This window comes from Stegodyphus dumicola, chromosome 4 (genome assembly GCF_044657685.1).
Source record: "Stegodyphus dumicola isolate Sdum_Otavi_A_Nest chromosome 4, ASM4465768v1".
NCBI lineage: Eukaryota > Metazoa > Arthropoda > Arachnida > Araneae > Eresidae > Stegodyphus > Stegodyphus dumicola.
Window position 1 is genome coordinate 205,856,898 of NC_140771.1, and position 15,425 is coordinate 205,872,322.

The 15,425-nt window shown below is 31.0% G+C and overlaps 1 protein-coding gene across 1 annotated transcript in view; it reads left to right on the plus strand.

Moving 5' to 3' along the window:
• LOC118202034 (neural cell adhesion molecule 2-like) overlaps positions 1-14,519 on the plus strand; it is an 83,700-nt gene extending 69,181 nt beyond the window's left edge. Inside the window, exon 10 of the mRNA XM_085814406.1 lies at positions 14,269-14,519. Within this exon, the coding sequence (XP_085670532.1) occupies positions 14,269-14,393 (125 nt within the window). The 3' untranslated portion in view covers positions 14,394-14,519. The remainder of the gene's footprint in view (positions 1-14,268) is intronic.
• The last annotated feature ends 906 nt before the right edge of the window (positions 14,520-15,425 follow it).

Consider the following 15,425-nt stretch of genomic DNA (forward strand, 5'->3'; position numbering starts at 1 on the left):
ACAGTTTTGGGGAGCTGGAATCTTTTATTTGAATAGACAACAGTAAATTAAAATGAAGAACAGTAAATTTGAAACTGAAGATTCAAATGAAAAAATTAAGTAAACTGTTACAAATTATACAATAAATATGGATCAAGTTTTTGATGAATTAATGATTTCAAAAGATTTGGTCAGTTAATTCTGAAATTTGGAAAAAGAAAAATTGTGAAAAAAAATTTCAGTCATTTCAAATAAATAAATAAATAAATAAATAAATAAATAAAATAAATAAATAAATAAATAAATAAAAATAAAAATAAAAAAAAAATAAATAAATAAAAATAAAAATATTGCACAGTGCCATTTAAATGATAGAATACATTTTCAAGCATGCGAGACACACTGGCAGCAATCGAAAGAATATTATCATAAAAAAATGGTTTGAAGAAAGAGATAAACTGGCTGAATCGACAGTAAATGCTTTACTAAGCTGCAAAATTAATAGTCAACTAAATTGCAGTGAATTTTACAATACTGTTAAAAATAACAAAGAATTTTTAAACAAAGTTCACACTAGTGTGAGCACTAGATACGAATGAATAATATATTGAGTTACTAAAAATTTATTTTAACTAACTGTTGTTTTTTGTTAATAACTTCTTTATTTAGCTTTTTCAATCCTTCTTCATTTTCCTTTTTTCTTAGTAGTTGCTTTTTCAGGTTTCATTTTCTGTGTAAGTATTTTCTCAAAATTCTTCCGGTTTTCAAAAAAAAAAAAAAAAAAAAAAAAAAAAAGATTACGAATAATGTGTATGTCTTTTGGATTACTAATAGGTATTATAATGTTAATCAACAACAAGAAAATATAGACATGTAATATTGAAAGATGTACATAGTATAATATATAGGAAAATATAGATAGATGAATGCATTAGGAAAAAAAATTGTAAAATGAGTTTAAATTAATTGATTATGGCAAAGCATTGAACAATTAATTGGATGAAAGATGCCTTTGTGGAAAATATGTATTCAAATAAATTTAAAAAGAAATTTTATAACAGCAAATATAGGATGGAATATCAAACAAAAATACATTAGGAAATATACATGAAATAAGTAAATTTATTATTAAGCGTTACAGTAACCTGCAGCATTAATTCATCAGTATTAACATCAACACAGTAGCTACAGTATTAGCATCAACAAGTCAAGAAAGAACGTCTGTTTCCGCATAAAGCTTTTAAGTCCCGAGTAAATAAATTCCGCATTTCTGTGTTTATCTGAATAACAAATCAGTAATTCTTAATGCAAATAGTACTGAATATTTGTCTTTTGGACTATGAATACTTCTAAACATTTATTTTTTGTATATGCAAAAAAAGAACACACAGTTCGCAGCAATTGATAATGCGTGCCTGAAGTCTACATTCCTCGCAAATAGACGAAGGTTGCTGTGCTGAAAAAATGTGTATTGCGCGTGCGTGAAGCGTAAGCCCCGCAGATCGGAAACGCTACTCCGTCATTTTACCTGGGAACCTCGGCCAAAGAACATACAGTGGGTACAAAAAGTATTTGCACACATACATTTTTGTTCACAATTTATAAGAAAATGAATTAAGAAATACAAAAATTCAAAAAAAAATCTGAAATGTTTCAGATTTTAAATTACGTCCAAAGGGGCGTTTTTTAACATTTTGTGTGTTACCTTTCTTTATTAAATATCATGTTCCTCGCACTTAAACCATAAGATCCAGTGCAACAGCAATATCGCAAAATAGTTTTAAAACGAGCATATCTTTAGAATTTCCGATACAGAGACTCACGCGCTGGAGATAAAAATGTTTTTTCTGCACAACGTTGCCATTGCTCGCTTTGAAATCCTTGAGTTTGTTAATCAAAAATTCGTCAAAGTTTTAAAAAATAGGAAATCGATCATAAAACAAATTTCAAATTTCAAATTTGGTCTTCCACGTGCTCATATTCGTTGGAGGATTACGTTATTCAAAATTCGATGACTCTATGTACCGTTGTTTTATCACAATACGAGAAATGTACATACATTTATGCAGATTTTTCATTATTTAATTTCTTCAAATATAATGCAGGACTCTAATATTTTGTGGCAACAGTTTGAAAAGTGAACCGACATTTATGAGTCCGACGCAAAATGCCAAAACGAAACTAATAGTCCTTCGGGATTCAAATCCCTTTGGACTAAAAATTGGCATTTAAAACATAGAATAAGTTTATTCATTTAAATTAATTATAAAAAATATAATAATATTAATAAAAAATATTTTTGCAACAATATTAAAATATCTTATGTCAAAAAAGTATTTGCACACTCAACTCAACTTTAGCAAATTTGAGTTTTTATGCTATTATTTGACAGTCATCCCGCAGTAAATAACATACGTAAGATGACTATAAAAGGAGGTGTTGTAGAAACGTTATCAGTTGGTTGTCGATTTCAAATTGTAATGGCACCTAAGAAAACTGAATTGCCGATTTCGTTGCGAGAAAAAATTGTTTCTCTACGTGAAAATGGCATAAGTTATCGAAAAATAGGTAAAAAAAGTGCGTTTGCTTCTCTACTGTTCGGTATGTTATAAAACGTCATAAAAAAAGAGGATCTACATCAAATAACTTGCGTTCTGGACACTCAAAGAAACATTAACTGCGAATGAAGTGAAAACTCATAAGAGAAACATCGAAAAATCCATTTATTAGTGCAATTACTTTAGCCAATGATGTCGCTTCAACATCTGGAGTTCAAATCTGTGCCCAAAGAGTTCGAAATGTCCTGCACGATGCTCGCATTTATGGGAGATCTCAAAGGAAAAAACCTCTCATAACTGAACGAAATAGATTGAAGAGACTTGAATTCGCTAAGGAATATATCAATAAGCCAATTGATTTCTGGAAAAGTGTCATATTCTCCGACGAGAGAAAGTTCAATATCTTTAAATCAGATGGCAGGAAATTAGTTTGGAGAAAACCTTGTACTGCTTTTCATAACAAAAATATGTTACCTACAGTTAAACATGGAGGAGGTTCTGTTATGATTTGGGGGTGCATGGCTAGCAAAGGAGTTGGTAATTTGTGTTTCATTGATGGGAATATGACAGCTCGAACCTATATTGATGTGTTGCGAAATAACTTGCCACAAAGTGCTATAAAATTGGGTATCAGTAATTCGTACTATTTTCAGCAAGACAATGATCCCAAGCACACTGCCGGTATAGCACGTATGTGGTTGCTTTATAATGTACCCAGAAAACATGCCACTCCACCACAATCACCAGACTTAACTCCTTTGGAATATTTATGAAATTCTTTGGATTTAAAAATGAGAAAAAGGAAGATTTCAAGCAAATCTGCCCTTATTGAAGAGTGATAGAATACTGACCCTACTGTTACAGAAAATTTAATTAAATCAATGCCAGCAAGATTACAAGCAGTAATAGATGCTAAAAGAATGCATACTAAATATTAGTTATTTGAAATTTGCTTATATATTTTATTTCTTTTGTATTCATGCAGTTGTGCAAATACTTTTTTGATACGAGATATTTTAATTTTTGTTACAAAAAAGCATTGTTATTTATATTATTGTAATTTTTCTGTTTGTTTTGGATGATTAAACTTATTCTGATTTGGCAATACCAATTTTTTTATTTCTTAATGCTTCTTTTTATGAATTGCAAACAAAAATGTAGGTGTGCAAATACTTTTTCTACTCACTGTACATGTTCTTTGTCTCGGCTGCTGACTACCTTATACATGATGTGCTTCAACTGCATTACCTTATTAACGAGCTGGACACGTCGCCTTTTTGCGCTATGTTCTTGGCAATATCACAAAATTCAATTCAATTTATTCTCATGCAGAGAATTCAGCTGTCTCACTTCGACTGAGAATGGGAGAAGAAGAACAATGGAAATTTCTTCGTAGCAAAAATGAGCAATGAAGGAAAAAAAGGTGATTGTTGGTTGTTGAGGCAATTTTTCAGTTTTTCTCCCCGTCCTCATACTTAGGAATCATCTAGAAAAATTTATAGATTAATAGCTATAGATTTCTGGACTAGCTATGTCCAGAAAAAGTTTGTGACAACATAAAAAATATTTTACGTTTTTTACAAAAAGGTGTCTGCCAGCTCTTATGAACGTTTTTTTTTAATTCTTAAGAAAACTGTCTGTTTTACGATTTTATACGCAAAATTCATTTTTTACGAATTTTGCAATTTTTCTTAAAGGCGCCAACAATTGTGCCACCATGGCGATATTCGTTATCAGATTTATATTTAAAGCTCATGGTCTTCGGTTACTGCTCTACAAATTCCTTCTCTTTATGGCATCGAAAACAAGTTCTTCCCATATTTAATATCAATGAAAATGTAATAAATAAATAATCGTTGGCGTTGATTTTGAATAAAACTCTACGGAATACGAGGGCGATCAGATTACAATTATCACTTCAACAATTTTTTTTTTCCTCCGCTTCCCGCCTTTCTTGGGGGCGGGGGGGAGATCTACGTTTAAATTTTATATCGGCATGTTTCTCTCCCATTTGAAGTTCTTTCCCTTTCCCGTTTTGGGTTTGTAAAGATTCAACATGTATCTACCGCACATAATTTTTAAGGTTTTGAGACAAGAAAACCACCAATAATACAATTAACACTACCTTTTTTTTCCTTTCTGGAAAATATGAACTTTCGCCAGGTTGGCGACTACCAACATTTTGTAGATTTTAAAATCAATTTGTCTATAGAATTTTGATTTGGTAATTTCTGAATTTCGTGATAATTTTTTAATAACTTTTAATACAGTTTTTAATAAAGCCATTGAAATAACAATAATATGCTAAGATTATGTGTTTTAGAAAAATAAAAGTTTACATTTAGTTAAAATTTTACATGAAAAATGAAAAGACTTTCATTTGCCGCTATCATGTTTTAACATGTCTTCAACTTTCATTTTGTTTTGAAGACAGGTTAAAACATGATAACTATTTTGTGATTTTATTCCTGAAAGTAAAAGTAAATAAAATTATATTTAAAAAAAATAAAGATAAAAAAAGTCTGTAAGCTTTAAGATTTTATATTACGCCCAAAGGTTCTTTTTTTTAACGTTTTTTTCCCTCCCCCCCGAAAGAAAAACCTTTATTTATTAAATATCAAGTTCTTCGCACTCAAACCATAAAATTTAGTTCAATAGCAATATCATAAATTAATTAAAAAGAGCATATGTTTAGAATTTCCGATAGTGTCTCGCGCGCGGAAGATAATTTTTTTTTTTTTGGGGGGAGCACAGTATTGCCATCGCTCGCTTTGAAATCATTGAGTTTTGCTAATAAAAAATTCGTTAAAGTTTTACAAAATTTGAAATAGGTAATAAAACAAATTCCAAATTTGGGCTTCCAGATGCCTATATTCGAGTGGAGAACTATGTTATATAGAATTTGATGTGTCTAGGTACCGTTGTTTTTTTCACAGTGCGAAAAATGTAAATACATTCATGCAGATTCTTCAATATTTAATTTCTTTAAATGTAATGCAGAGTTCTAATATTTGGTGGCAAAAATTTGAGAAGTCAAACGCCGCTTACATTAAACCAACGCAAAATGTCAAAACGAAATTCACAGCACTTCTGGGCAAATTGCCCCTTTGGGCTAATAAAGGCGTTACAATGCATAGATTATGATTTATTTTTCAGCAAAAGAAAAAGAAAAATTTAAGAAAGAAAGACAATCTGAAAGATTTCGGATTTTAACGGCACACCAGAGGACTTACTAAGGTTTTATGCTCTCGCTGAACATCGCGGCTTACCATTCTGCTCTTAGACTGAGTCCTAACATATAGTTTTTTATTATTAAACTTTAAAAATTTTAATTTGCTGTTTATATGCAATTTTACTTCGTGCTATATTTAAAATTCTCATTCGGTAAATTAAGACATCCATGACACTTACATACAATCTGCCAATTTTTTCACAAGGTGAAAAACACGGTATAACAAATGAAATCGGTAGAACAGTTCCTATTTCACAGAAATATATAAAGGATATAAGTTTCTTGCCGCCAATCTCATTAAGAAAATTACAATTTAGCCGGTTTCTTCATCTGTATTTTGGCGGAACTTCTTGCTGAATTCTGAAATTCTAACTTTTTCTAGTTATACTTTTTTCTTTTAGCAAAAATATTTTCTGGTGCTATTCTTAAATCAAAACTTGAGGAAATTTCACACCTAATTTAGAAGGTTTATAATGATGCATTGTTTTAGCTATACGTTACTGTGCAATATTTACCCGTAAATGAAACAATCAAATGATTCCATCATATAGCTATGCAATCTAATGACGGTAGAAACTTCTTTCATTATTTCCAATAGTGCCAAAAATATTCATGAAAATTATATATTGGTTATGTGAGAAATTAATTGCTTTTTTAATTATAGCTATTACAGTACATTATAGAATTCTTTACCGAAAAGTAAAATAATGATTGAATTTACCAAGAAATGCGTTTATTGCTTTTTAATAGCTTAGTTTAATAAGCATTATAGATTGATTGAATTCGAAAGATCAAGTTAAATTTTTACTCAGCGTACTCTCGATTATCCGGACTAATGCAGGTCACGGGTAATTGAAATACACGGGTAATCCAAACTATCAATTTGAATGCATATTATATGCGTGTAATTCCTTAAAAATAAAATAAAATAATCAGTAATTTTACTTTGTTTTTGAGAACGTTTCAATATTTATCAACTTTCACTGCGTATTTTTCGAAGTGCTATTTTATCACTGTACTCAAATCCCCTTTGGTCGATGAAGTCCAACACAGTTTCAAAATACGTCATTGCTGCATCGGGACTAATGTAATTGTCAATAATGTCTTCGTTTGTATTTTCAATATCAGTCTTTTCGTCTTCTGTTCTTGTGAGATTTTAAACGATATCCACGTCATTTAGGTTTAAATAACAAGCTGAACAAAAATTCATTTAGAAGTCAAACAACGAAAATCAACGTTATATTTGCAAATTTTCACAGGACTAGCACTCAAGCACTGAAAGCCCGGTTCAGACAAATTGCCATCGAAACCTTCCTCAATGCTTTCTTGATCGGCGTTTTCGGAGAATTTCACGTTTTCAGTTTTTTGGCACATTCATTTCTGTGAAATCGTGTCAGAATAGCTAAATCTAAGTTTTCATATGTTGAGAGTTTTATGCTCTTTCTGTTGTTTAGAAAGACTTGCCGCACTGTTAACCAGAGAACAGATGCTCCATTACCTAGCTCACATAATGTCTGACTTACACAGATTAAAGCCTCTACCTCCAGAAGCTATTTATTATCACTAAGCAAAATAAGTTTACAGTGGTATAGAAGGCCTTCAAGAACACAAGGACATAAGTAACATAGTCATTAATAAACCCTAAAGAAAGCATGTTACAAGTAGTACCTATAGCATTCAAACAATAAACCGAGTATACTTTCATAATTTGTATTGCAAATACGAAATACTTTCAAAACTGAGTCCAACTAATTTAAATAAAAACTGTGGTACAAACAAACAAACAAAATAAAATACCTCCATTACTGTGTTATACACAATTAATTTCAATTAGATTCACAATATCAAGAAGAACCATTCAATTTAGAAAAAAATGCATAAAGGTAAACTAAAATAATAATAAACTGCCAAATAAAAAATTTCTTCATATGAATTCAGAATTAAGAACCAATAACTTTGATAACTGAACAATATTATCATAAAATACACTGAACCTGAGATATTACTACAATACAAAACATAAATTTGGTTTAAAAACAAAACCACTCCAAGTAATATAAAAACTCTACATCAGGTTTGCTCGCAACGCGATAGAAATACAGTACAAAAATAATGCCAACATAAAGATATGAAAAATTTCAATTTCAAAAACCAAATGCATTCAAAAATAATTCAAAGAAAATTATTATAAAATACTGCCTTAAATGCAAATTTTACAATAGAGAACTCAAGTAAAACCAATCAAATTCACAAAAACAGGTCAACTATTCAATTCAGAAAAGTGCAAAAAGGTATACAAAATAATTATTCTAGATTAGGTTTGCTGGCATCGCTAAGACAAATGCAAACAAAATAATCATGATATATACATGATTAAGAACGATTTCAGTACCATACAACAAATGCTGTGTGCGTCACAAATAAAACCGACTATTTGTACAATGTAAGTAATAGGCTACAAGTAACCGTTACAGTTAATAAGAGCATAGATGCATTCAATGTCAGATACGTCTGTTCTACGTAAAACCATTTTTAATTTTAAATCAGTAACATAAATAGTAGTTTTAAATCAGTAACATAAATATAAACAACCAAACTGAACAATAATAAGCATCAAACACAATAAGTTAAACAACTACCATTATGCAGTAAAAAATCTAATGAAGTAAAAAAAAAAAAAAAATCTAACAGTCGCTGAAAGTCAATTACTCACTTCCAATAGAGATAATCTGAGAGAATTATTTACAGAAAAATTTAACTCCTGACAGAAAAGCATAATTTCCTTAAATTTCTTACTCTCACTGTCACTTTACCTTGTGAAGGCCTCTAGCTTCTTCTTTTGTTTAACAATATCACGAATAGTTTGTCCGCCAATCCTATATTTTTCGGCGATCTTTATTGTCGATTCGTCACATTGAAATTTTTTGATTAATGTAAATTTTTGTTTTAATGTTAAAACAACTTTCTTGCTTTTAGTACTTGTAGCGTGTTCTTTAATCATTCTTTAGTTCTGAAAATTTAAATCATTTTTTAAAAGAATAAGAAGACAATATGCACCAAAATGAGTATGAAACAAAAATATCCCAGTGATCAACCGAAATGATGCCTAGCAGAAGAATTGTACGTGGTAATCTTTGAAATCAAACCTAAAGACGCAGTTCAAAGGTTTTTAGAGCGTGTTCAGACTTGAGCGTGTTTGTTTTTTACACATTCTATAGCTCTCACGGGCATAGCCCTGTGTGCGTATGTGGGCACTGCCAGGCACTATAAATCCCCAAGCTTGATAATTCGCTCTCGGATAATCGAGAGTATACTGCACTTTGCCAAATGGCAACTCTTTGAGAACTGGCTGTAGTGTAACGTAGCGAAAACAAGTGTCCAGATTATTTTAAAACGTCTCCATGTTAAAGATGTTTCTAACCTCAATATTTTTTTCAGCTGAATGCAAAATAACCTTCCGATAAAGTTTTTTTTTTTTTTTTTTTTAAAGAATAATCTGAGTTGCGAAATTGAATTAGTATATAATCCACGCGTTATTTTACTTTCGAATTTTTAGAAACCAAGAAGAAATGCAGAGCTTCTCCTTGAGCCGAATAAAATCAAAAAGTGCCCTCAAATGTCGATTTACCGGTTAATGGTGAAGATAACGTCCACGTTTAATTTCAAATCATTCTTAATCGGAAGGCAATTAAAAAATTACCGTATATTCTGGCCTATAACGCGCACTTTTAATACAAAAAATGAGATCAAAATTTACGGATGCGTGTTATACACCAGATATAAAAATGATAGATTTAAAAATAAAGGAAAAGAAGAGCAAACAAGAAGATTTTGTACATGCACCTAAACTGAGATTTCATAGGACCCAGCCCGCAATAATGTCTTCTAGGATACCAATTTCTTTTACTCCTTTCCGCAAAGCATATTCATTCTTTGGCATATTAATTGTGATATTTTATTTCCACTTATGTATGGAGCTTTCTCCAATACCAAACATCTTTTTTGTAGTGCGATTTCCACTTTCTTTTGTAAATTGAAAATTACCTTTCACTTGAAACCATCACTATGTTTTTTTTTCGTTTGGCAGGAGTACTAAAAGGTTTACGACTAAAAGGAACTCTATATCAAAGTGTATTTCAGCTAAGGCAAATGCGATTTACTAAAGTTCTCCTATGTTCGTTTCAAAATCACGGCTTCAAATGATTGCAGAAAGAAAAAGCATCTGACTCCAAATTCTGAGAATTCATTCGAATCGGAAGTACATTCGTATCCTATATTATTTTCCGCTTTTCTCCAAATCCTAGAATAAAATTCTTCAGCAAACTTCCATTGAATCCAACCTATCCTTCTTTGCAGGTTTATTTTCTCTCTCAAGCATATTCCCCACATGCATATTGTTCTCTTTATCGCTTGTCAATACAGCAAACCATTGTTCGAAAACCTTCGAGAAATCTTCGAAGGAACGACTGCAGAAGATATCAGCATCGCACATAATATTATTGTAAAGTTATTATAATTTTAATTAACCAGTCATTATGATTTAGAATTTTACTATAACTTCTCCTATTCCGTTTCCTCACCAGAAATGTAAATCAATTAGTATTTGAACTGAGCTTTTCGGGTGGTAAGACAAAGCGTGAGTTTTTGGATCTCGAGGCCAGGCTACTAAGTTTCGCCATCTCCAATAGGACTGTAATTCTTCGGCTTTGCGTTACTGGTTTCGAAGTTTAATTATTACGCCGGTGAGAAGCTCTGAGCCAGCTTAGAATTTAAAATCAATTAATTATGTAGTCTTTGATTACTTAGTTTCAAATTTGAATTTGACTGTTATTTTAAGTTACGTAGCCACAAGTGGTGGCTGATTTTGTAAGCATGAGACGTATATTTATGTTCGAGATCTGTTTTAATAAAAAGATTGTTTAAATCTTTCCAAAACTCTGGTGTTAATTCAGACCAGCGATAAGCAGTTAAGAATTTGATGCTAGTATCCTAAAAAAGGAAGTCACACTCTATACTACTAAAAATTTATACAGTCAAAAGTCGTTAATCCGGACTCGTCGGGACTTCGGCGATTCCGGATTATCGATTTTTTCGAATTATAGATCATCAGTTTAAATCTGGTAAGATGACATGTAGAAATTATAAAATTAAAAATATGAAACCGTAATTTATGAAATAAAGAACAATTGTGATCTAAAGGGTATCAAAATTTACAAAAAAAGCTTAATATTTATTTGTTTACTTTATTAAACATTTCTTTCAATGTAAGTTGTTTAAGTTGCTTCGTTTTACGTGATAATACTTTCTCTTTAATTCTATAAACAGACATAATTTCTTGTTCAGTTACAAAGTTCTGCTGTTCAAGTCCTATAATTGCTGTGTCGAGAATACCGACTAATTTGTTAATCGAAATTTTTTCGTTTTCAATAACCTCTGTGTCACTTTCTTCACTATCGGAAGCGAATTATAATGACGAGGAATTTGATTTAAATCATATCAAAGACGGAGTACATCGAGATGAAATACTACATTTAGTAAGGAATTATAAGCCAAATAAAATAAAAACATCTGCCTTGAAGATAAGGATAGTGCTGACAAATCAACTTCCAATTCATTTCGCGCCGCGGCGTTCCCCCCCTCCCGCCGCAGAGCAGCGTGAAATTGATAAACAGATTTCGGAATGGTTAGAAAAACGAAGGATATGCTTTTATCCATTTTTTGCAGCAATTTCACTTTTTTTTAATGGACTTCGAAACATACTTTCGCTTTGTAGATCCTTTACATATTAGTAAATATATATCGGAAATTCTATTTGACATAATCGAAAGTTCAAGCTTACTTTTATAAAATTGCTCGTAACGGTCTGCAAAAAATAATAAGCCGGATCCAATTCGAAGATTAAGGAACAACGCAATCTGCAACATTAACTGAATTAGATAATTTTAGTTTAGCTTATACCGTCCGTTATACATTAAACGCGCATGCGTAAACGTATTATGCGCATGCGCACACGCATATTCGCAGCCGTAAAGGTCTTACGTGCATGCGTCAACGCGACGCATGCGCAGAAAGTTTGTAGCTTTGAGATCCGGATTATAGATCATTCCGGATTATGGGTGTCCGAATTAACGACTTTTGACTGTATATCTTTTTAAGTAATTTGATCTGGAGAAGTTCATTTAGCTACATAAATTAGCGTTCAAAATTAGACCGCACTCTAAATAAGGGAACAATATGCAACATTAGAAATTAAACTATATTATAAACGACAATGAAGGAAATTACAATTATAGTTACAAATGGCATTAAACAGTTGTAGCTACAAAACAACTTGAAAAATATTATTGAGTTCAAATTCGAGTAAAATGGGCGGCTAGCACTTTTTTATTGTACAATATTTATACTATATTCCGGATAATGTATAGTCAAATTATGGACTGTTGTGAATAAAAAAACATTGAAATGTTATGATAGCAGTTATCACTGGTGTTCACCCATAAGCTTTTCATTTTGTATTTTCCGTAGACAGTTTTGTTTTATACTTGGTGGTTTGAGATAGTAATTTTTCCATTTTTCCTCAACAAGCAAACTTACTGTATTTTTAGAAAAATATCAGATAATTCGCAATCCGATTAAACCCCTCTGTATAGTTCGAAATTCATTGTACGATAATCGGGAGCTAACCTCCAAGCATATCCTCTGCGTAGGAGCTCTATGGGCCTTCAAGGAAAGGAATATCGAAGCCCATGGGAATCCCTGAAACTAATCTCACGTGGAATTTGCCACAGTTGTTTTCCACCTTCCAGCTTTATTTCAGTTTGGATTTTATTGCTAATATTTTTAGTCTTGTTTTTCCACTATTGAAAAATTTCAGATGATTTTGGCCATTTGTTAGAAACAATGTTCAATACTTGTATTTATTCATGTTCTCAGAAATTATGGTCATTTTCAGAGATGGTCGTCTTAGGAAGGTATATCAGCCTGACATTTGAATCCCTGTATAAAATACAGAGGGTGTCCAAAAACATCGACCTCGGTTCTTGTATTCCTTAAGTATGATAGTAAATATAATATCAATTACAAAGTTACGTAAAAAAAGGTATAGACATTTGTAAAATGAATTAAAATTTTCAGGGAATTCAATTTAAAGATATACAAAATTTACATTTTTATATGGCCCCCGTACAAAAAAATTCTCAATTAGCAAAATGTAGCCCATACACTAATCAGGTTACAAAATAGTAAACAAGAAAGTCGGTCGCGCGCCGTGCCATTCATCTTTTCAGCCGTGTACCCGAACTGGCGCGAAATGTATACTTTTCGTGACATATATATTTCAGTGTAACAAAAGGAATTGTGAAATAATAAACAATGTTTAAGTACAAATAGTAATTTTAAGACGTCTAGGGTGTAATCATAATCAATTGATCAGCTGACAAAAATAATTGCATGATGGGTATAAGAGTTTTTTAATTCTTTATGCAAAATTAGTATATTTGAAACGTGTGTACATAACGAAGCTTTACGAAGAACTAAAATAATAGATCATCCAGTTTCGAGAGAAACAACTGAAAAAAAAAAAAAAAAAAAAAAAAAAAAAAAATACTGACTTTACAATTAAAGGAAAAATATTCGATGTAGAATAACTCCAATCGCTTTCCCTAATAATACGCGGGATTTTATGCACAAATTCTTTACCACGAGTCAGGCTCGTGGCTTTTGTTTATGGAAGGAATAAAAGCCGAGGTCAATGTTTTGGGGACAGCCTGTATAGAAAGAGTAAGCAAATTGTACGTTATAAAAATATGCTGATTTGAAAAACATTACTGCATGATATTATCTCTGTTGCATAAATTACAAAAAAGAAACAAATTTTCTGAATCTCTCGAATATCTAGAATAAAATTTCTGATCATTTGTGTAAAAAAAAATCGTTAGAAAACTTTCTTGGAATGCTTCTTGATTTTATCATCGGTATTAAGAAAACAAGTGAAAAGAGTTACATGTTAATATCTTTTTATCTCTGATATGAAACAAATTACTTTTGACTCTTTTTTTTAATAACTATACTTTTAACTTTTGGAGGTAGAATATACTTAATTTGATATACTGAAAATTAGCTTTATTAATTAAAACGAGAGCCAAATGTAAATCTTTCGTCAGACTTTTGAGTAGAAGACAATCACCCACAGTTCCAGAGGGTTTTGGGCTTCTGTTGAAATTGTTTTGATATCCAATAAAGATGTTTACTTATGTTCACAGAGATACTAGTCACCTTCAGAAGCTCTTGGCTTAGAAAAATGAGCGTCATAAAAAGGTTCACTGTATTTCTTTGCTTCAACGTTTTGAATAAAATTTGTATATGAATGTACTATTTCCATTGAAAAATTTATTAAAATTTTACGATTAAAATGAAATTTAGTATGCACTTTTAGGGTTTCCTTTCATTCCATTAGCAGTAATATATTTTTCAATGATCTCAATAATGCTCTCTTTAAAGGTAAAGGACCATGGAAATCAAATAGAAGCTTACTGATCTCATCGATATTGATATTCTCTTTTGCTATGTTGACTCTTGTTGCTGCCGCAATTCTTCGCCGTAGATCCCGTCCTCTGCTGGCGTAATAATGAACATCTACCGAAGAAGAAAACAGGTTGTCATGTAATTTTATTTACTATGATAATCTATTTTTAGATAAAAGTATTACTCAGTTATTTAAATGTAAATATAATGACTTATCTTCGAATGTCTTAAAATAAAAGCAGTTGTGAAATCAATAAGTTTCAGCAGTGAATTACTATCTTGATTATTATTGTGATTTTTTGCTCGTATAAAATTATTTAATGATTTTCTGTGAAATGCTTGAATTTAATCAGTTTTCGTACAGGCGTCTTGGCTTCTTGATGATCTACCTTTACCAGTTCTTTTCATTTTTACTAGAATTCATACCCCTGTTTTCAGTTTGTAAGGAATAGACAATATTGCTATGCGTCATGAGATCTTAAGTTATCTTAGATGAAAAGCACAAATAAAAAAGAAGACTAACTTTTAGTGCGGCTTCAAGCAATAATAGTTTCTAGATATAAAATAAAAGACTTGAAATAAAACAAGAAGAAAACGAGATGAATTTACAAATTCTCTTTAACTCAGGAACGTGTATCACTTATTTTCAATTGTAAAACTTGAAAAATATCTGAGGCCGAAAATCCATAACTTCAGAGTCGTAAACATGCACTAGAACTACTAAATTGCTCATAAAGCAAAAGTTAAAAAATCTGATGTATACACCACATGACTTCCTTGTACGGAATATTAAGTTATACTCAATTTTCCTGCATTTCATTTAAACATATTGAATTAACAGTTAATGACTTTTAAATTAAATCTACTTCGTCGATAGCGCATATACCACAATAGTATAAATCCACTCTTTAAAGTTAACTATATTTATTTACCATAACGAAACTTCGGTGCTAGGTTACTTAACAGTGTTACATCTCCTTCATTTTATAACTCGGAGTGCATAAAAATTGTATCATCTGAAGAATTACAAGTTCTATTCAAATACTATAATAAATCTAAAACGATGTGTAAAAGAAATTAAACACATAAAAGAGAAACAGTTTTTCACAGACGCCTCTTACCTAATGTGCATG